This window comes from Anopheles coustani, chromosome 3 (assembly GCF_943734705.1).
Source record: "Anopheles coustani chromosome 3, idAnoCousDA_361_x.2, whole genome shotgun sequence".
NCBI classification, from domain to species: domain Eukaryota; kingdom Metazoa; phylum Arthropoda; class Insecta; order Diptera; family Culicidae; genus Anopheles; species Anopheles coustani.
This window is the reverse complement of record NC_071288.1, coordinates 70,828,966-70,852,771: the sequence shown is the minus strand read 5'-3', so window position 1 is coordinate 70,852,771 and position 23,806 is coordinate 70,828,966. Positions and strand designations below refer to the sequence as shown.

Here is a 23,806-nt window from a genome sequence, read left to right as displayed (position 1 = left end):
TCGGAGTACTCCGTGCATTCCGGATTCGATAGGTGCCGATTTCCCGTTCGTACCTTTCCCCGTTTGATTCATCGTGACGAGCGGATAATCAGCGGCTGAACGGAATATCCGATACGTAGCCAGTAAAAGACTATTCGCGAAGAAAAAAGAAGGTCCGGCTGCTAATGGTGTACGTGCGCGATTCCAACTCGATTCGATTTGATTAGCCTTCCACCCCGTTCCCTCTTCCTGACGCTGGTTCGAAGACGTTAGTCGGTGTCGTTGTTGCGTTGTGTGTGCGTTTTAATGATGAATGGTCGCCGCGAGCATAAGGAAACATATTGAACCACACGGGGGAACGAAAAGAAACACAACAAAAAAAAGGTTACAAACCGAATCGTGTGAGCGCGTGAGCGAGAAAGAGAGAGAGAGAGGGCGAGAAAGGTGGTGCGAGAGCGAGCAGAATAATAATTACGCGGTCCTCCGCGTTTCTTGTGTGTCCAGCGCGGGGACACGGGGTTTCGAAACACATATTCCGGCGCGGCATCGGTAGTCGCAACGAGAGCAGCAACGGGATCGGACGTGGATCTCGGCGTATCGGCAATTATTATCTTCGACCTTTGCTTGGCTGCCGTCCACGACGTCCGCTCGCCGTCATCGCACCATCGAAATAAAGGGCGAATGACAGCGCCACCGCCTGCGTCATTGTGGCAATAACGAGAGTGTGTGCGTGTATATAATATCAATTTGCACGAGCCAAGTGGCGCTTAGTAGGCGCAGCGTAAAGAGAAGAAGCGTAATTAATGGGCAAGTGCTTCGAATAGATCGGTTACGAGTTAACGTGTGTGTGTGGATAGGTTGCCCTTCCGAGCCCTTTTAAGTGGAATGCGAGTGGTATATTATCGAGTCGAGTTGGCTTAATTTTTTCTCGACGTTTCTTAACTTATTTTTTGTGCATTCTACAACCAGGTTGTGCGTGTGTGTCTGTGCTTAATGTGCATCACCTCGGATAGCGGAATAAATGCAACCCTTTTGAGCCAGTGTGTGGTGTGTATGTGCATCCGTTGAACACCTGTTTACATTACAATTGATCAGTGGCCTTGCGCGAGTTTGCATGCATGGTGTGTTGGTGTGCTGTGTCCTTGGCGAGTCGAGCGATTTAAAAGCGCGCGCCTCCTTAATCGAAGTGTGCGTTGGTGCGAACATATCTACCCATCATCCAAAGGAATAAGTGCATACCAGATCGAGAAAAAGTGTTTAGCCTTTGGGGTTTTGTGTTTGTTTTTCGTGACCAAAGGAAGGCGCAGAAGAAACGGTAAAAACGGCGTCCAAAATAGAAACGATGGCGGAAGCCCAGCGGCTGATCGGGATTTCGCTGGCGAAGATCGCCCAATCGCGCGTCTGCCGCGGTGGCGTCTCGCTGCACAAGAACCTGCTGGTCGCGACCGTCCTCCAGAAGGCGCGCTACATCTTCATGGAGGAAGCGTACCACATCGTGCACGGACACTATCTGCAGCAGCAACAACAACAGCAGCAGCAGCAGCAACAGCAGCAGCATCACCATCATCATCATCACCATCATCACCAGCAGCAACAGCAGCAACACCAGCTGATGCAGCAGAATGGTGGATATGAAGGCCACGACTATTCCTCCGATAGCAACAAGTGCAACAGTGTGTCCGAAGAGCATCACTATCAGCATCAACGCAACAGCATGGTGATGGCAGCGGCCGCGGCTGCCGCAGCTGCTGCTGCTGCCGCCTCTTCCTCCTCCGCATCTACTACGTCCACTTCCTCCCCGTCGTCTTCCACCGAGGATGACCTCGTTGATCCCGTGCACGACGGGGGCGATGGTGCGGAGGAGGAGGAGGAGCAAGGGGAGCGAAGTCGCGAAACGTCCGGAAGTTCATCCACCTCGTACTACGAGTGCGATAGCGTCATTCTTCCGACCACGATCGGTGGCCTGCTTCCCCTCGAGCCACTCAACATGTGTCGTAACAACAACAACAATAGCAGTAACAACAACAACAGCAGCAGCTTGTCGGTATCGAAAACGGAGTCGGAAGAGGAAGAAGAGGACGACGAGGAGGAGGAACGGGAGTACGATGAGGAGGAGAAGGAGAACCACCATCCACAGCAGCATGGCGCGGCGTCGTCCCGCGAGGAACAGCAGCGGCATCCCGACGTGTCACATTTGTTCCTGCTGCCGGCGCTAGCACCGTGGATCGGTGGGGCATCATCGGAGGTGGAGGACGTGAAGGACCGTGAAGCAAGTGCCTCGACGAGCGAAGAAAGTGGTGACACGCATAGTTCCGGGGCGTTTTCGTACGCCACCTCGTTTGCCGCCGGCTGCCTCGGGGATGATGAGGAAGAGGAGGATGATGATGATGAGGATGACGATGATGCCACGTGCCAGGATCTTTCCTGTCATCATCGTAACGTCGAGCCGGAAGAACGAACGGAAGGAGGTAGTGTTAATGCGGCGGTGGTACCTTTTAGCTACTTCGATGTGGTACCGCAGCAGCATCCGGATCGTCGTGGATCGGACCGGCGCCGGAGAAGACACCGTACGGAGGGTGATCAGGCGAAGGGAGAGAGTGGGTCGTCCATTATTCCGGCGAAGCGTCGCCGTTCGTCGGCCACCGAATGGGAGCCGGCAAAGTCGGACGATTCAGACCAGCACCCGTTGGCGCTTCTGGCCACCAAACGGATCCGATCGAACGAGGTGCGTCCGGCGGCGTCCGTCGGTTCGTTGCCGTCTTCCACGATCGGGCTCGTTGGCCAGCAGCCACAGTTTTACTCTTCCCCGCACGAAACCATCTGCCCGGGCGATGCCGACGCACTGTCCGAGTGCGTAAACCAGCAGCTCGAGGCGGAAAATCTTACCACCTCCGGCAGTGACTCCAACGGTTCGTGCGCCCCTTCCTCACCGGAGCGCGAGAACCGATCGCCAGATCACCAACAACAACAACAGCAGCCGGAGGAAGCACCAGGAGGGGAGAGTAGCGAGGAGGAGGAAGAGCGGCCATCACCACCGGTAGAACCGGAGTCGGTCGTCGGAAAATCGGCGGTCGAGAGCATCGACCGGATAACGTCGCTCGTGTCGATCTTCAGCTTCGGCAACCTGTCCCGGTCCGTCTCGACGCCCGACTTCTGTGCGGCCCAGGCGCAGAAGGATACCCGGCCCGACACCGGTTCCTTGCTGGCCGGCCAACTGCAGCACCACGGACAGCACGGCTACCTGACGATGACCGTATAACTAATGCTCCTCCAGGCACTGGACAGTAGTGGAGCCGTCGGTGGTGTAAGGAATTACTTCGAGTACTAAGACGTGATAGTAGGTTGTAGGGGTTAATGGTTAAACGCCAACACAAAAAGCTGGAGCAGCAACAGGGAGGAGGAGGAAGAGAATCGAATCAAAACCGCGTGCGACGTTTTGGGTTTTATTTTTAATGTATATATTAGCATTCATCGGAAACAGGAAACTGCAAAGTTTGATGATTGCGATTTTAGTGTGCCTCTAAAGTAACGCCCAAGATAAAATACTATCTACACGTATATAATCCCCTCCCCTCTCTCTCACTTCACCCCATCATTCATTGTAGTTATTCAAGCAGCGCGACGCATAACTGATCGCGCGGTGAGGAGCAGTACAGGGAGCGGCAGGGAGGGAAAGGCACGATCGAAAGATCAAGCACAGGCGAACAGGAGAGATAATTGTCTTTGGTGCTACAACATAACACACACATACACATTCAACCCTAGAGGCAGTGAAAACGGTACTTTGCATGATCACCATCATCATCATGGATGCTCATGCTTCACTGATCAGGAGAAGAAAAAAAGAAAGAGATGAAGCAAAAGCGGGACTAAAAAACCGTCGCGAAAATCGAACAAAAAGGCCAACATACACAAACACCATTCGGAACGTAGGAAGAACCAAAAGCCGAACGGAAGCAGGAGAAACCAGGTGCGCGATAGAAAAAGACCCCCAGAAACGCTAAAGCTAGGAGGAAGAGAAGGGGGAGGGGGGGAGGTGAAAAAGAAGCGTGTACCACCCATCATCCAACGGCAAAAAGCCCCCTCCCAAGATTGGTTGGTAACGTTAAAGTAGGGTTTTCCGGCGAAGAGCAGGGAAGATATTTATTATTGAACATTGCCACGTCGCGAGAAAAAACGGGAAAGGAAAGATAGGGTAGGAGGGGATATGCGGGGGGTAGGGGGACTGATCAACGGACGAAAGCAACTACTCCAGTAGCATCATCATCCCCTTGCTCATGAGGGCAGGGCAGGGTACGACGATGGGGGAAGATGATCGCTATCGCGAGGAAACAGAGAGAAAATCGTAAGCATAGGAAGTAATAGGTGTTTCGATGATTTTTTCTTTTTTTCGATCCGGTGGCGGTTTAGTGCGTCCGAGCTAGAAGCGTGAACTTTATTCATTTTCCGTTTGGCAAGACATTTGAATTGTAGAGAAGACGAGGAGGAATAAAAACCAAGAGAGAAAAAGAGACATACAGAGGTGGTAATCCGATTGCAGCTAACATGTTGGTGTATAGACAACGGGGCGAAGAAAAACACAGTTACGTTACGGGGAGAAGAGAAACCACCCAACCCTGGAGAGCTCTCCCAGAAAGCCACACTCCACTTCAACTGTCTTGGGCATCCTTTCGGGGTGTGTAAAAGTATGCGCCTGTTGTCGCCTGTTTGTGTGTTTCAACGCACACAAAGCATAGCAGAAACGCACCGTCCGCGAACCGTTTGTCAATGGCGAGGGGGACGATTGGCGCCGCTGCTTGGACAGGGCTGGTGCAACTGCACTTTTTTGCTTTCCTTTTTCCCTACCGAAGGAAAGGAGCGGAGGATGATGAGAAGATGAAAGAGCTAATCGTAAAAGCCGCGCTCGCGCGCTCCGACATCGTCTTTGCCGAGGGGTTTTGCATCTCACTGACGCAGACAACCGTGGCGTCCACGCTGATGAAACGGCACGTACGAACGCTGGACATGGGGTTGCACCGGCCAAACTCACTCCGCCATTAACATCGTAAAGGGATTGAGGTTTGTTTTCTTCCGTTCCTCTCGAACACATTTGTTTCACGTTACGTCGCCTGATGAAAGTTAGAAAATCGCGATCGCAAGCGAAAAGAGATGTGCCCACATGGGTTTGGAATCGATTGGGGTCATTTCCGACGGAGAAGGGGATCGAAATGTATTTGATTTTACTGTTTGGACAGTGCGGATGAGCGTGTTATCATCCTTCAGCGATGAGATCAATCATGAAGTAATTTGACCGACAGCAAAAATATGTTTACGACGATCATGACGATCGACTGAGACACAGGACGCGTTAAGCGCCGATGAAATGTGGTGGCAACTGTGGAGAGTTTAACCAGTACGACGTACGTCGTTTGTGTCAGCGTTAGAGGGGAGATTATTCTAAAATTAATGAGACTACCCTAGCACAAACAACACAAGGCGCGATGCTCTTACTCCGTTCAAATGAACAGTATGAGGAAACTTCTTTAGTTGAAACCGATTTTTCTTTTTCTAAATGCACTCGTTTTTTTTTGCATAAAATCTGGGTCTGGCTATTTATCGTTTAGTATTTTAAAATGTTTGGAAAACCCTTGAAGCGACTTTTGTAATTTTTCCTTTGCTATCACTCCACTTTTTCTATCAAACATTCCGATTTTGCCAGCTCATTATGAGAAGGTTTCTTACGTTGTCCACATTTGCTCGGTTACATGGCACTCGACGACGTTAAATGTCATTATGTCTATACGCCCTCCTGTATGCGCTTTTCCCATTCGGACACGACGCCGTCGAAAAAGTGGCCAATTCATTATACAAATACCAACTCCCCTCCCCCTTCGCTGCTTGCCCCCTTCCCCGCTCCGTGCTGTGTCCATCTTTCCGATGAGCGATGTGTGAGCGATATTTTCTATTTTTAACACCGAAACCACCCCGCGCGGTTTTGGTGAATGTGGAATATCATCGCGCATAACGAATCGCGCGGGGTTTCCGGAAAACGGCCCCAAAACGTTTGAAATCATTATTCGAATGTAATCGAGCCCGCGCGGTTGGACGAAAGTGAAGAACTATGGATTCGAGTGTGGGAAAAAGAAGAAAAAAAAACCGGTGTCTGGTGGGGCTCGATCGTCCGTGTGATGCGGGTTTTCCGTTTGCAGCACCACCGCCGCCGAATGTCGATGAACTTTGGCCGGTTTTGGACGAAGCGGATCACCCTCACCGTCCGCCATCAACACGCTTTGGGTTTACCCCGTTCGCGGGCGACAACACATCCCCACAAGCGCGGCCGAAGACGATCGACGATACTTGTCACACCGTTGGAAGAGGTTGAGCTTGGTTAGATGGGTTTGGGACACCCCTTCCATCGCAATTTTCCATCTCGATACATCCTCCATTTGGCCTGGACCCTTTTTCGGTTCGGGTGAGAAACATTTGCTGTAAGTCGGGTGTCTTTCACTCGCTCGATCTCCCTCAGTTTGCTCCGGTTTGGGAGGCGGATTGTGATGGGGGGCTTTTGCACATAATCTTCCCCGTGCGACGCGACGGGTCCGTTTTCCGCGATTTTGAAAAAGTGAAAGTTTACATAAAGGCCTGTGGTCTGCCCAAATGCACACCACCACCGCCCCTTGGAGTGGGCGGGTGGGTGGGTGACCATTGCATCGCTAAAAGCGGGGGAACACGGGCAGGTTAGAGTTTGCGCCACCAAGGAAAAAAACAACAACACCGTTGTCTTATTTCGTGGTTCAGTGCAAACACTTGTATACACTCCTTCGCCTCTGACTCCGCCGAACCCCTCCCTCCGGGGACCTCACACTCCCCTTCGGGTGGGAGTGAGATTACCAAATTGGTACGATTGATTTGTTTCTCCCTTCCATCCATCAAACACACCGAGAGAGACGGAGTGTGGACCGATTATGATCGTGGGGAATATGATTCCGTAACGATTCGATCGATCCGGCCGTAGGGGTAACTTACTTACCTTACCACCGGGGCTGTGGCGCTTTGCATCGGGCCACAGCACGCCTATCGCCACCGTGAGGCGCACGCGAAGGTACCACATTCGCACATAATCAATGCCCTCGAGACAAAGACGGGGTGGGGAACAAACCGGGAACGGGGTTTCTATTGCGCAACACGCGGTAACATTTCTTGTCAGTCTTGTGTCTCTCTAACGCTGATTTCGTTTCATTTTTTTTCTATCGTCCACGAACGATACGTGAGTCTCGCACCATTTTTCGGTGCGACGAGGAGCCCTCTCGCGGCTCCCTTTGGACCTTTGGTGGGGAAGGAATGGTGGTTGGTGGTGGTAGTACATCACTTAACCTAACAAGCCATCCAGTGCGCTTAATCCAAGGCAAAGTAACATTTGCCCTCGCACGAAGGAGGGGGTAATTTTGCCGTTAAATGATTTTGTTATCTCGGGTGGTTTTCCACCCCTCTCCTCTTTCTATGTTCGCTGTCCTCCCTTTCCTTCTCCCGACTTATGCAATCGATCATAAAAAGCGAAATGTTATGCCATGTGCAGTGTTGTGTGGTGTAGTGTGTTGGCGAGACTGTCGTCCGGCAAAAAGCGTGAGCCGTCGAAGACAATTGCACGAACAAGAAGGAAAGGGCACGTTGGGGGCACAAAAACTACATCAGTCAAGCCCGATTGTTGCGGCTCGGGCGACAAAAATGAGAAAAGAAACATAACAATTTAAAATGTTTATTCCATGCGCAACCACGGAAACGCGAACGGCTTAATTAGCGTACACGTACATGTTTTATTTTACTTTCAATCGTTGGTATTTTATGTTCTGGAACAGATTTCAAAATTACTTTGGGCTTTTAACCGGCAGCAACGAATGGTGGATGCCGCTGAAATTATTTAATGTTACAACCCTGTTACTATGCACTATCTTTTCCACTTCTCATTATTGGCTGGCTCTGTTTTAGGAGTCACATATTTATATTTATTTTACACATTTAGTTAAACAAGATAGTTCGCTCTCTCTCTCTTCCACTTTCTCTTCTTATTGGTCCTTAATGGATGTATGGTGCACTATTTTGTGCCGAATTAGAGACTATCGAAACACGCAAGAGACGAAGCAATTAAAAATTGATTCATTTCCTTAGCACACACCATACGTTGTAGGTGAAAGAAGGGTTATTATATTTGCCAGCGGAATGGAAACTATTATAGAATAATCGAAATATCAACTATATGTGGACGGGCGTTTTTGTTTTCTTCTAAGGAGTAGCTTAAGTTCTCTTTAAAACATATGAAGCGATACGATTATATTATATATATTAAAATATGATAAAATATAGAAAACCCACAAGACGAATGAATCGAAACCGAACAGAGTTGCGTAAACTATATTATGACACTACAAGCAAACAAACACATTCTAGCCAATAGTTAACTAAGAAATTTGTTTTCCATTCTACCATCACTACTAGCCGTTAAGCGGAATTACGTGTGTGGGAAGCATGTAAATGATAGTTATTTCTATTTTTTTAAATATTTTTATTATCATTATTATATCCTATCTTTCCTATTATTTTACGTGCAAATGTTTATGTATTGGATTACTTGTATATACACTGCATATTGTAAACGGTATCGTTAGGTATGAAAGAATTTTTTAATATATATCTATATCTTCAAATGGCAACCGAATTGCTGCTAATCGAAAACTGGTTTTCTACTGGTTCTTTTTATTGTCCGGGTTTCGTTTCGCGGGGTTCTGAATAACAGGTGTGCGGCGTGCTTGGTTGATTGGAATAGAATCGAATATCACACCGGGAGGGTAGGATAGGATAGGATGGGAAGGCAACATGTCCGGGATTTATTTCCTTACTGTCCTATTTGCATATCGTTTTGGTAAGTATAGGTTTGGCTTGGTTTTGTTCGCCGATTAAGATGAGCGGCGTGTGGGGTTAACCAATCTACCAGTCTCATTCAACCTGATGCTGTATTTAAATAGGTATTAATAAAAATATCCACTAAATGTAATAATAAATTGAAAATTTTAATAAGTTCAGAATTCATGGTTCATTTTTTATGCTTGTGATCCAAAGCCATGTGAAATTAGCCGTTTCTCACTTGAAAAAAACATTAGGATTGTCGGTTCAAAATAATTATATTGGTTCAAAATCTGTGTTAAGAATATTATTCCATGTTGTATTTTGGTGGGTATAATCAATCAAACTTTCAACGGTTTTTTTCGCAATGAAACACGTGTTGCACTCGTTTATATTTTTGTCATCCAGGTGACCAATTGTGACCAGTTGTAATATTTGACAGCAAACTCCATCGAGAGTAAATAAACCGTTGCTGCAGGGGTTATCTAATAACCGGCGCGCAAGGGTGCCGAGTAGTGATGGGAATATCAAATCCCTGAAGGGGACTCAAATATTTCGACTCAATATCATTCTGTGCTCCGGATCTCTAAATATGTCTGTTGCCGAAAATGCCTATCATTTATTGAATTAATTGAATGATTTATGTAACAAAACAAAAAATCAGGCAGCCTTCATCTCAGTAAATTCATACAACAAGGCTAAGGCTGATTGTCTCTACGTCGACTCGTTACGTGACTGATTAAACTCTCCTCGTGACTGAAGCGAGCCACATCAAATTTAAATAGATTAGGATTAAGTCAACATTGAATCAAATTGAGTTCCAAAGAAAGCAAATCTGTTTAAAAACTTAAGGGAATCAAATCTGATCCAAATCCTTCAAGTGGGATCCAATTCTGTCGAATCCACCAAGCGATCGAATCTTTGAATCTTCTGAATCCCGTTCTGCCAACACTAGTTTCAGAGCATTTGTTTTGTTAATACGAAGGAGTTTGTTTTATTTGGTTTAAACACTTTACTCGTGCTTACACTTAACTAGCGTGTACAATTACAGCACCTATCGATGCAATAATCCAGCGATTCTGGAGACAGCAGTGTTAAATTGCAGCCTGTTGTGAGCTACCATGTTTTCATTGTGCAAACAATCGCACGAAGCGACGGCGGTGGAGTTTTCATTGACATGCCATTTCTTCAATCACAATGAAAAATCTCTCGTTACCGGCGGCGCTAACGTGCTCAAGGTGTACCGGGTCATCCCGGACGCTGATCCGGCTACGAGGGACAAATACACGGGTAAGAAACGGCCTCTTTGGTGTTCATGGAAAAGCGTGTTTACGTTTTACGGTTTATGGAATATGTTTCAGCTTCCCGGCCGCCAAACATGAAACTCGAATGTATGGCATCGTACCGCCTGTCCGGTAACATCAAGTCCATGCAATCCGTTTCGCTGGCCGGTTCGCAGCGGGACGCCCTGCTCATCAGCTTCCCGGACGCCAAGCTGTCCGTGGTGCAGTTCGATCCGGATAACTTCGATCTCAAAACGCTGTCATTGCACTACTTCGAGGATGAGGACATTAAGGGCGGATGGACGGGTCACTACCACATTCCGATGGTACGCGTGGATCCGGACAATCGGTGTGCAGTGATGCTGGTATACGGCCGCAAGCTGGTGGTGCTGCCATTCCGAAAGGACAGCTCACTGGACGAGATCGAGTTGCAGGATGTGAAGCCGATCAAAAAGGCTCCCACGCAGCTGGTGGCGAAAACACCCATCTTGGCGTCGTACGTCATTGAGTTGAAGGATTTGGATGAGAAAATTGATAACGTTATCGACGTTCAGTTTCTTCACGGATACTACGAACCGACGTTGCTGATTCTTTACGAACCGGTGCGAACTTTCCCGGGGTAAGTTAGAGTGAGCTGGGGTGTAATGTTCGTTTACTTTACTAACATAATGTCACCGGCTTTTAGTCGAATTGCTGTACGCTCTGATACCTGCACGATGGTGGCACTGTCACTCAACATCCAACAGCGGGTCCACCCGGTGATATGGACGGTTAATAGTTTACCGTTCGACTGCCTGCAGGCAATACCGATCAATAAACCGATCGGAGGATGTCTAATCATGTGCGTTAATTCGCTCATTTACCTCAACCAGAGTGTCCCACCGTACGGCGTGAGTTTGAACAGCAGCGCAGACCATAGCACAAGTTTTCCGTTGAGTAAGTTCCCACCACATCCAATAGATTCTTTTCTTTGGTTCTTGAAATGTTAATTAATCACTTTTATCCATTCCCTGTTTTTCCTCGTCCACAAAACAGAACCTCAGGATGGCGTACGGATTAGTCTGGATGCTGCGCAGGTTTGCTTCATCGAGACGGAAAAGCTGGTCCTCTCCCTGAAAGGTGGCGAGCTGTACGTGCTGACGCTTTGTGCCGATTCCATGCGAAGTGTGAGAAACTTCCACTTCAGTAAAGCAGCAGCGAGTGTGCTCACGAGTTGTGTAAGTAACCGGAACCCGTAATCAAGACAAAAAATTAGAGAAGATGCATATCTTTTACACTTCTTCACTAATTTGAAGGTTGATTTTAAAATGTTAAAAAGTTAATAATCATAAGGCAATCAGCAATGCAGTTACATTGTTTTTCAATTTACAAATACAAATTCCGTTCCAGATATGCGTTTGCGAAGATGAGTACCTCTTTCTGGGGTCCCGCCTGGGCAACTCGCTGCTGTTACGGTTCAAGGAAAAGGACGAAAGTCTCGTGATAACGATCGACGACACGACCGGAACGGTCGAGAAGGAACCGAAGCGACCTCGGCTTGAGGAGGAAGAGCTGGAGGTGTACGGCAGTGGCTATAAGACGTCCGTGCAGCTGACGAGCTACATCTTCGAGGTGTGCGACAGCGTGCTGAACATTGGCCCGATCGCACACATGGCCATCGGGGAGCGCGTTTGCGAGGAGGATCTGGAAGAACAGACGGAGGTACAGTTTGTCCCGAACAAGCTGGACGTCGAGGTGGTGACGTCGAGTGGCCACGGGAAGAATGGAGCCCTGTGCGTGCTGCAGAGCTCGATCAAGCCGCAGGTAATAACGGCGTTCGGGCTGTCCGGGTGTCTGGACGTGTGGACGGTGTTCGATGAGGCGGCTGGCCGGAAGCCGGAGGAAGGGATCTCGACGCATGCGTTCATGATACTGTCGCAGGAAAACGCCACGATGGTTCTGCAGACGGGCGAGGAGATTAACGAGATCGAGAACACCGGGTTCGCCACGAACGTGCCAACGATTCACGTGGGCAACATCGGCACGAATCGGTTCATCGTGCAGGTGACGACGAAATCGATTCGGCTGCTGCAGGGGACGCGGTTGCTGCAAAACATTCCGATCGATCTCGGCTGCCCGCTGGCGTCGGTTTCGATTGTCGATCCGTACGTGTGCGTGCGCTCGTCGGAGGGACGCGTCATTACGCTGGCCCTGCGCGAAGGGAAGGGCACGCCCCGGTTGGCGGTGAACAAGAACACGATCAGCCCGTCGCCGGCCGTGCTGGCAATCAGCGCCTACCGGGATGTTTCGGGGCTGTTCACCAAGAAGCTGGATGACGTGTACGATCTGAGCGGGAAGGGAAGTGGCGCGTACTCCGCGTACTCGAGCGGTTTTGGCTCGATGAAACCGGAACCGCACATGAAGATCGAAGACGAGGAGGACCTGCTGTACGGTGAGTCGGGCCGGTCGTTCAAGATGACCTCGATGGCGGACATGGCGATCGCGAGCAAGGGCGGCGGTAATGCCGACTTCTGGATGAAGTACATGCACCAGGTGAAACCGACCTACTGGTTGTTTGCGGCGCGCGAGAACGGCACGCTCGAGATCTACTCCATGCCCGATCTCAAGCTCGTCTACTTGATCACCAACGTGGGCAACGGGAACAAGGTGCTGTCGGATTCGATGGAATTCGTCCCGCTGCCGCTCGGCAAGGGCACCTCGCAGGAGGAAGCATCCAGTGCGTTTGGGTCGACATTCGGCGTGACCGCGTCGCTGCTGCCGAAGGAGATTCTGATGGTGGCCCTCGGGAGCTACGGTTCGCGGCCCCTTCTGTTCATCCGGCTCGAGCACGACCTGCTGATCTATCGTGTGTTTCGCTACGCCAAAGGGCACCTTAAGTTGCGCTTCAAGCGCGTCCCGACGAGCGTCACCTGTCCGGTGTTCCGTACCGTTCCGGCGCGGTTAGCCGGCGCGGTCGATCCGGAGCAGGCGGACGGGGACGAGCAGCTGCGCTCGACCAAGGTCCTGTACGAAAACATCTCCATGCTACGGTACTTCGGCAACGTGGCCGGTTACGCTGGCGTGGCGGTGTGCGGCGAGAAACCGTACTTTCTGTTCCTCACGGGCCACGGGGAGCTGCGCACGCACCGGTTGTACGCGCGCACGGTCATGAAAGCGTTCGCACCGTTTAACAACGTCAACTGCCCGAGCGGATTCCTCTACTTCGACGAGCAGTACGAGCTGAAAATCTCCATCTTCCCGACCTACCTGTCGTACGACTCGGTGTGGCCGGTGCGCAAGATCCCACTGCGCAGTTCGCCCAAGCAGATCGTGTACCACCGGGAGAACAAGGTGTACTGCGTGGTGATGGACACGGAGGAGATCTGCAACAAGTACTATCGGTTCAACGGCGAGGACAAAGAGCTGACGGAGGAGAACAAGGGCGAGCGGTTCCTCTACCCGATGGGCCACCGGTTCTCGGTGGTACTCGTCAACCCGACCGCTTGGGAGACGGTCCCGGACACGTCGATCAATCTCGAGGAGTGGGAGCACGTGATCGCACTGAAGAACGTGAGCCTCTCGTACGAGGGGGCCCGCTCCGGGCTGAAGGAGTACATTGCCGTGGGGACGAACTTTAACTACAGCGAGGACATTACATCCCGCGGCCGGCTGCTACTGTACGACATCATCGAGGTGGTGCCGGAACCGGGTAAACCGCTCACGAAGCACAAGTTCAAGGAGGTGATCATCAAGGAGCAGAAGGGCCCAGTGTCGGCGATCGCGCACGTTTGCGGCCTGCTCGTGGGTGCCGTTGGCCAGAAGGTGTACCTGTGGCAGATGAAGGACGACGATCTGGTCGGGGTGGCGTTCATCGATACGAACATCTTCGTGCACCAGATGGTGTCGATCAAGTCGCTCATCCTCGTGGCGGACGTGTACAAGTCGGTCAGTTTGCTGCGCTACCAGGAGGAGTACCGGACGCTGTCGCTCGTGTCGCGCGACTACCATCCGCTCAACGTCTACCAGGTGGAGTACGTGGTGGACAACGCGAACCTGGGCTTCCTCGTGTCGGACGACCAGTGCAATCTGATCACCTACATGCACCAACCGGAGTCGCGCGAATCGTTCGGTGGCCAGCGGTTGCTGCGCAAGAGCGACTACCATCTCGGCCAGCAGATCAACGCCATGTTTCGCGTGCAGTGCGACTTCCACGAGTCGGACGTCATGAAGCGTACGCTCAACTACGACAACAAGCACACGACGTACTTCGCGACGCTGGACGGTGGCTTCGGGTTCGTGCTCCCGCTGCCGGAGAAAACCTACCGCCGGCTGTTCATGCTGCAGAACGTACTGCTCACGCACTCGCCGCACACCTGCGGCCTCAATCCGAAGGCGTACCGGACGATAAAGCAGACGCGTAAACTGCCCATCAACCCGAGCCGCTGCGTGGTGGACGGCGATCTGGTGTGGAGCTTTCTGGAGCTGCCGGCGAACGAGAAGCTCGAGGTGGCCAAGAAAATCGGCACGCGCATCGAGGAGATCTGCGCCGACCTGATGGAGATCGAACACGTGACGCATGCGTTCTGAGCAGGCAGTTGCCTGTGCATGTGAGTTGCATGCACGGACAGTAACACGTGAGCTGGATGAATTACACAATGGTACACATTTAAACTAAAATAATTGTAATTTTATTATTTAACCATGTGAGAAAGGGTGCAGGGGTAACAGGGTTGGTTTACGGTGTGATTCAATTCTCAGACAACTTCTACAATCTTAAACCGTGTTGGTGTGTTCAATTGTCATGATTAACTTTATTGGAGTATAATTATCATACGTTTAGCATCAGTTAAGCAAATTCGTTTCGATGAAGACCCGTCGCCGAAGACAATAACCGAACATCATGGAACTGCCGAAGATCATGACTCGAATGGTGGTAACATGATGACGATGTATTTACTTGGATTTAGATAAAAATATTGAGTAGAGGACATGAATGTTAATAAAAACATTTTCACGTGTGTTTTTGCTATAAAGCACCAAAAGTATCAAAATATTAAAATTTGTGATAAAAGGGGCTCCAAATGATCATGCACCCTGGCAATGCGGAACGTAGTTTATCCATGGCCGCATTTGTTATAGATGCAAGATGATAGATTTTAAGTTTGTGGAGCGACGGAAACACTTCAGGAATCAGTAAGAGTTGGTTGTCATTAAGCTGGTATACCATGAACCGGAAGTAGAACGCATATCCAATTGAAATAAAAAGAGAAAAGTAACATTAGCATAGTTCAATCTTGAAGTCGATGGTCGTTTCCTTACCGTCTTGGATGCTATGGATAGTTCATTGATTTTGTTTGATGGAATACTTTGAAACAAATTATCGGAAAAATTAAACAATTTCAATTGAACAAGATTAGGTAGACGATCCAAATACCGCAAACATTCATTAGGAATCTGGAAAACAGTAACACATGAATCAACTTGTTAATACAACATTCTCCATTTTAAATAAGATTGCGAAGTTGAAAAAACAAGAATATAACAAGTGTAACGTACCGCAAATCTAAATATTATCTCTAAACATCTGAGCGATATGAAGTTATTGCAGATAAATTGAAGGCAGTTATCGTCTAAATAATCCATTTTCAGAATCAGCTTGTTGATATTTGGCATTATCGTTGGTAATCCTTCGAAGAACTCCAATGTGTTCAAATCCCTTTCGAAATATTGACACTCGAGTTCTTGCAATGAGGGAATCGGTTTACATTTCTCAAACACGTTATCATAACGAGTGCCATACAAATGAAGTGTCTGCAAGAAAAGAGCGAAACATATGGTGACTTTCAACAGGCTTTTTAGAATGGTTTCATCTGTCTTTAAACTTACCTTCAACTTAGTCAGATTTGACATCAGCGAAAATGATTCGATCTTCTGCGAATAGATCGCAAGGAAAGTAATTTCCGGACAATTTTCCATCAAACAGTTCAACATCGGTTGACTAACGTCACAGTGAAGTGAAGCACGGTGAAGATGTTTTGATCCAGCTAAGAACGCGCTATTTATGCCGTCACTCGCACCAAGCCAGTAGATAGTAATGTCTCGTAGTTCCGGAAAAACTATTTCAGAAAACGGAAGTACGAAGGTACCATCGGAAGATCCAAAATATACTTCCATTGATTTCAGTTGATGGCCGAAGTGCCTGTATACTTTCAGAGCATATTCTGAATCGCAATCCATGACGATTTTCTGCAGGTTTGGAGCGATGCTGCAGATATCAACCGTTTTGAATGTGTTTGACATAACACCCATTATAATCAATTCAGAAAGTTGTTGAAACACCGGGAATTGCTTTGAACCGTAACCACTTTGCAACGTTATAGCCTTCAACTTTGGAAGCTCCTGTAGAATGTGCTCGAGTTCCCAGAGTCTTTTTATCTTCGAACCGTCTAAACTCACTACAAAGTTTTTGATACTTTGCAAACATGTAATGAATGTCCCATCGATTCTATAGGTTTTGCCGAGCATAATATGGCGAAACTGTCGCTGACTTGTTCTGTGTGGTCTTTTGTACCAGTTATCTACGTTCAGCCAGACGCGATCCATTCTGCGACCAAAAAATGCCAAGCGTGACCACTGACGACACACCAAAGATGCATTTTTGAGGTCGGATACGTCCAAGTAGTCGAACATTATTTCGAGGAGCTAAAAAAAACCAAAAGGATGTTGAACCGCAACACACGTGTCATTCATCAAAACTCACTTCTTCTGGTAAATCACAAATTCCCATCCGTTGGTTGGTAAAAGAATCCATTTCGAGAGCTGATGAATCTTTTGGCTTCAAAATCGCTAAAATATTGAACGTATCCATCGTAAATGCGTAGAATTGACTCAACTGAAAGAAAAGGCAGCAACGATGGCAGAAACACAACTGAAATATAGAGTAACAGTATCATACGATTTCGTTCTGTAGGAATAGTGGGAAGAACCTTCTGGACGTCGCGTTTTTCGTTACTTTAAACTTTGACAGACTGAAGGCCGCGTTACACGCAGTCAATCGAGCACGTCACACAGACTGCGGTTGCCGTAGTATCTCAAGCTCTACCGATCCAGAGGTTCTTATACCGCGTCAAGTATTCAACCCAGAAATGGTGAGTTTTTTCGTTTTGTATGGGAATGACAACGCAGCGCGTTATCAAAAAATTTGATTCGAGCACTTTTTTGAACGCCAGAAATGTCTTCAATTTAAAAAAAGGGACGTTACAATTATTGATATGAAGTTAATTTTTCAAAAAAAGGATACCATGTTATTATTTATTGTTTGTGTTAAGATGGTTTTCATTATTCGCGATATTTTTAGTAGTTTATTATTACAAAATTTCATGTCAATAATAAATGTTTGTTATTTCGATTTTACTTTCCCATGTGGACAATGGTGAAAAGGATGGAAGGAATACTTCTAGAAACAATTTAATTCTCTCGATGTGTTTTCTTGTTTGGGGGTACTTTAACATCCGGCATCCGGCGCGGTTCTTCCCGCATTTCCCATTCCATATCTCTCACCGCAGAGACCGCTTTCTCTCCTCAAGGCTTCTGTAAACTTTTCGCCACGCACTTTCCAAGCGGTTTTCGTTGGCCAGGTTCTGTCGGCGGCCTCTAGCCCTACGGGTCTTGCTCTTACCCCCCGTGACATCCTCACTTGCAACCTGCTGGAGATCAGCGAGGGTGTTTGGTATGGTGCCTAATAACGGGCACTTGCTGTATGCTGACGATGTAAAATTATTCCTTCCCATATCCTCTCCTTCCGACTTCTTACTCCTTCAAGAATACCTCAACCGCTTTGCACATTCAATTGTTGTGTTATATCTGTTGTGTCTTATGATACACTTAAAAAGTACTTTATTATCTATATGTTAACGTTTAGACAAGTACACTTTAAAATGATTTGCGCGTGGAAGATGGACGAATACGGTACGGATGAGGCAGCTCCCGGGAGTGGAAGGATGGCTGCGTGCGTTGTAGCTTCCAGTGGATGATGAAGCTGCGTCTCCACAACAATATCCATCAGTCGATTCGCTGGGGTGACCCACCACGACTACTGTATTGGTAGCGTAGCTTTGTCGCGGGTGTCGGCTATCAAGGACCGACCCTAAGCTACGACCCTTTTTCTTTTCTTTTTTATAATAGTTTAGGGATCTCCTACCTAAATCACTCACGGTCACCCACCAAACTGGTCCAATTCCGTATGTCAGATTTACTGGCTGCTTAGACACGTTCTAGCCTTGTCGATTCTTCGGGACATCTCATTGAACTCGCCATTATATGGACTCGTCTATTGACTCTTCTCACAAATGGGGCCAAAAGCCTTCCTGAGCATTTTTATATCTAACAGGGAGAGGAACTGTCTTGTATATCCTCTGCAATCGCTGGATTTAGGCAATTGATAGATCTTAAATGGAGTTTCCATCTTGTATCTGCAGGTTGGTCGATGCTGCTGAATTTAGATACATTGGATACTGCTGAAACTATTATCCTGGCGTCTGACTTCCCATTTCAACGGTAAAGTTACGACCCATTATAGTAATCTATGAGTATACCGTCCGCAAGTAGGTCACAGTAACTCTCTTCAGAAAGAAGACAAGTGTATGGAACTCTTTTCGAGGTGAAAACTCGAAATACATGAATGATGCGAACTTTTTTTTTTATTAATCAAAGGGTTTTCTAAGGCTAAAGGCTAAAGTAATTACCACGGGTTTTGGTAAAATCCATGCTTATTATTAATAATCAAATTAATTATACTGCACCGTGGCAACAGGTCACGTAGGTCTTCGATGCGCCTTGTTAATGATCGACAAGAGGTGATTTTAAGCTTGTGCAGCGACGGAAACACTTGAGGAATCAATGGGAGGCCATCGTCAGTTGACTGGTATGTCAAGAACCGCATGTAGAACGCATAGCCCATTGAAATGGAAAAAGAAAAGGAACGTTAGCGCAGTAAAATCTTGTAGTCTACTGCTGTTTTCTTACCCCTCGGCATTCACGAAACGAGAGTACGTTAACTTTATTTGATGGAATATTTTGAAGGAAATCATCCATGTGATGAATGCCAATTAAATTCAACTCAACAAGATTAGGTAGCCGATCTAAATGTTCAAAACATTCATTAGGAACCTGAAACACAACAACAAAATGGTTTCATCAAATATTGAATTTGTAAAAAAAAACGTCCAACGCACCTCTGAACAACAATAAAACGTTAAACATTTGAGCGATAAGAAGTGATTGCAGATAAATTGAAGACATTGAGGGTCCATTAAATACTTCAATGTTAGAATCAGCTTACTAAGATGAGGCATCGTTGTTGGTAACGCTATGATGAACTCCCATCCGCAACGAAACCTTAGGCCCCGACAATCCAGCTCTTGCAACGAGGGAATCGGTTTACATTGATCGAATACGTTGTAATATAAATCGCCAAGCAGTACAAGGGTCTGCAATAGAAAAGCAAAACATATTGTGACTGTGAACAAGTAAATTTTTTCATGGTTTTAACATTCTTCCACCTTACTTTAAGCTTTGTTAGATTTGCCAATCCTTGAAACGAACCACTTCCTAGTTTGTCCACTCTGATGCGAAGGAAAATGATGTTGTGGCAATTTTGCACCAAACTGTTTACGATCGGTTGATTTACCTTACATTGAAGTGCTGCACGTTGCAGATGTTTTGATCCAGCTAAGAAAGCGCAATTTGTACTTAAACCTTCATCTTTATTAGCTGCGTTAAATAACTCAATGTCCAAAAGCTCCGGAAAAGTAATTTCAGAAAACGAATCTGCATAAAAATTATTTCCATAATATACTTTCACCGATTTCAGTTGAGGGCTGAAGTGCCTGTACACTTTAAGAGCGAAATCTGAATTACAGTCCAGGCTGATTCTCTGAAGATTTGGAGCGATGGTGCAGATATCAAACATGCTGATAGACGTATTGGTAAACGATGTATGCAGGTCGGAAAGTTGTTGAAACACCGGCAACTGCATTGAACCAGTACCTTTGTGCATCGATAAGATCCTCAGATTTGGAACCTCCAGTAAGATGCGCTTGATTACTGAAGGTTCTTTTAAGTTCGACACATCTAAACTCACAATAAATTTGTTAACCCTTTTCAAAAACTGAATGCATTCCAAGTCAGTTTCGCCTTTTCGGTCGCTTTCGTTGAACCGAATATGGCGATACCGTCGCTGAGTTTCCTTTAGCGGATTTGTTTCTGTGTAATTTGGACATGCAATGCATCGGATGCGATCCATTCTGCGACCAGAGAATGCCAAGCGTGACCACTGGACGCACACCAACGAGACAGTTTTCAGGTCCGACACGGTCAAGTAGTCGAAAATTATGTCGAGAAGCTGAAAGAAACAAAGAAATGTTGAACCGCGATACACGTTGCGTTCATAAAAACTCACTTCCTCCAGTAAATCACAAATTCCCATCCGTTGTTGGGTAAAAGAATCACTTTCGAGAGCTGATGAATCTGTTGGCTTCAATATCGCTAAAATATTGAACGTATCCATCGTAAATGCGTAAAATTGACTCAATTGGAAGAACAGGCAGCAACGATGGTAGAAACACAACTGAAATATAGAGGAATAGCTTTATCTTGTCGCTCTGATAAGAACAGTGTGATAAACTTTCGGAAGTCCGTAGACCAGGTGTCGGTAAACATTTCCTAGAGAAGACCAGGTAATTAAAAATGAACCAACAGTGCGGGCCGAATACCTTAATCGAAGATTTGATGATTTCAAAGTAGTACCAAAATCTTTTGAATGGAGTACTAGCTTTCTAAATAGTAAAGTTACATAAAAAAGTGGTATAAGATAAAGCATGTGAAATTCGTTGAATTTTGATGTTTTTCAACATTTAAATTTTGTTTTTTAAATTAATTTCTATAATCGTAGTTGAAATGCAAAGTAAAGGAAAGTTAATGTCGTTCAAGAACGTCATTCAAGAACCTCGTTCTTTATTCTTGGGAAAAAAATTAAATAAAAATTGAGATGGGTTTTTTGTATAAAGCACTAACATTTTCTCACGGGCCGGTTAAAAGTCTGGCCTGCCAACAGGACTTTGCCGACCTCTGCCGAAGACGATGACTAACACTTTGACCGACTAGGCTCCGCCGCGCATTGTCAATCTTTTTCGCCAACCTTATCGATCCCCACATAGATAAGCGACGTCCCGCTACGAGGCGCGACAAAATTAGCTCAGTTTCAGCAGAACTCTCGCGCCATAGGTAGCGCGACACAGATAGGAGAATATGGGGAAATATTTAATGCATTAGGGCGTAAGCTCGGCCCATAAATTTGGTTGAATTTTGACATAGTAATGCGTATTTTATGCACCCTTATTTTAGTTACGTATTTTATGCACCCTAAGTGAATTTGGCGTTTTTACATTTTCAATTCGGAAATTCGGTAAAAGCCCAAATGCTAAATGAGGCTCCGTCCTCGTCGCATCTTCGACATATTTTACCACGTTTGTGCCTGAACGTTATCCAAAGGGTGGCACATCAATTAAGTTCGGATATTTGAACCGTTGCATTTCCGTTGGAAGCTTTAATTGTATGAACTAGTCTGTTAAACTAGACTAGAGTTAGAAACGGCGGCTATAATAAAGAGAGTTTGTTATAAAGTTGTAAAATAATGCACCGTATCCCCAGGTTGATTGCGTAGCCGACTTTTCATAAACTAATGCAAGTTCATGTTGCATATCCTGTATAACCATAATCGTTAATTTAACGAGACATCCAATTCAAACGGTTCGCACAACGGCATTTGTATCACCCATTCCATACTTTTAGGTGCATCCACTCACAAATGGTGTAGCCACGACTGGGAGGCCTCAGTTGGCCAGCTCCATTATTGAGATTTTCTTGCTTCAATTCTACTAAATTGTTCTTACTAGAGGCATCGAATTATCTCAATTCAATAAGCGATCAGTAACGATGATAGAAATACAATTGAGTGTTATCTTTCTTAGCATTTTAATAATAACTGAAACATTTGAGATCCGAGCCGTTAGTTCGGAACCAGCTCCGGAGCCTGCTCTAAAATTTGCCGGGGTTGGTCGGAGCCGTTTTTCTCATTACTAGAGCATACTTTAGTATATTATCGATTGTCACATACCTTTCATATGTTTCCCACATATTCGATTTCGCAGAAATTCGCTATCGATGTGGTTCCATTTACATGTTTGAGATAAAAAGTTTCCATTCACATGTTTTGTAGTTTGAGGTACATTTTTTGCTCAGATTTTGATTTCTCAAAAAACGATATCTTTCTGGTTTAGATTTTAGATAAAATTAGGACACAATTGCGTGAATTGCAATGTAATTCTGCGAAAGCTACTGAAAGAAGAAACGAGTCTTGCATTTTTTGAGCAATTGTTGTCGAGGGTAGTACGCCGTCAGTTGAGGTATGTTATCAACAAAGCCAAACATGGCGCCTAGAATGATCAAGATTCATACAATGCAACCAATTCCATCAACCTTAAATAGAATCAAACGACAGAACAGAGAAAAAAGACTCACGCACATTTGTTAGTTTAGTTCTAATTTATTGTACATTTCTAACGTTACATATAAGGCGTTGACACACGTGCTTCATTGATAAACTACTTGCACAAAAAGACAGTATCTGGTTTCTGTGAGTTCATTCCGAAACATGGTAGACGGCTGATGGCCATTAAACGCTGCACCTACATGTAGCTTACCCTACATCGACCGGTCGATATATTTAACAATATAAAAAACGGTACTAAACATTCTTACTTTTTAAAAGGCACTTAAATCACATGAATTTAATTATTGATTTGCTCCGCCGATTGGACTTACGCCACTAACTATGCTCCTCCGGGAAGCTACCCATACACCGGTTTGAAGAACTACCTACATAAGTGAGATTAAAGATGTAAAATCGCCAGCTCAACTGATGGCTTACGCTTAGTAGGGTAATTACTATTACTAGGCTTTACCTGTTTTTACTGGGGGAAGGCTACCATAATACCACAACAAAAACGATACAAATAGTTATTTAAGCTTAACAACAGTTACTCCGTTGACTTAATGCATTACCACAGTTAAGTGAAGATTCAATGTTGTGGAGGGTTTCGGTCTGGGTTTTTCTTGGTCGACTTGGTCGACTTGGTCGACTCTTTTTTTCTCTTATTCTTTTCCCGATTATCTAACCGTTGAAAAGTCTACGATGGGAAGTTGAGCTCATATTTCCCATCGACGACTGTTGATCGGTTGGTTTAGTTCACCGCATTTCCCTGCTGGTTCCACACGTTCCTATTGCTACGTACAGTTGCACAACAGAGCGGCACATTCTTTAACTGATCTTAAAACGAAATATTGCAACGATAGCCTAGACGATCGAACGCTTCGTACGATCGATTCGATGATTTGGGAGAGCTTAATCTAAACGTATTTAAGATAGATAAGGAGAAGGCAAATCGGCAATCGCTTACAACTGTTGCGAAAGTAATTATGTGGGAAAAGTCAGACAAGAGTAGATACAGATAGAATGGAACAGTAGAGACACCTATCAGCTACAAAATAGTTCGATTGTGTTCGCCTCTTCTTGGTTGTCGAAGGGAGAACTCTGGCTTAATGATATCTCTTAACCCTAGCCGTACGGA

At 46.3% G+C, this 23,806-nt stretch overlaps 2 protein-coding genes across 2 annotated transcripts; both read left to right on the top strand.

Annotated features, from left to right (window-relative positions):
* The first annotated feature begins 835 nt into the window (after nt 1-835).
* On the top strand, nt 836-4,492 carry LOC131272568 (uncharacterized protein DDB_G0290301-like). Its single transcript, XM_058274345.1, has 2 exons — nt 836-2,876; nt 2,934-4,492. The coding sequence occupies exons 1-2, from the start codon at nt 1,322-1,324 to the stop codon at nt 3,236-3,238; spliced, it is 1,860 nt and encodes a 619-aa protein (XP_058130328.1). The 5' UTR covers nt 836-1,321; the 3' UTR covers nt 3,239-4,492.
* A 5,485-nt stretch (nt 4,493-9,977) lies between these two features.
* On the top strand, nt 9,978-15,024 carry LOC131260775 (cleavage and polyadenylation specificity factor subunit 1). Its single transcript, XM_058262593.1, has 5 exons — nt 9,978-10,146; nt 10,218-10,758; nt 10,825-11,075; nt 11,175-11,356; nt 11,529-15,024. The coding sequence occupies exons 1-5, from the start codon at nt 9,978-9,980 to the stop codon at nt 14,703-14,705; spliced, it is 4,320 nt and encodes a 1,439-aa protein (XP_058118576.1). The 3' UTR covers nt 14,706-15,024.
* The last annotated feature ends 8,782 nt before the right edge of the window (nt 15,025-23,806 follow it).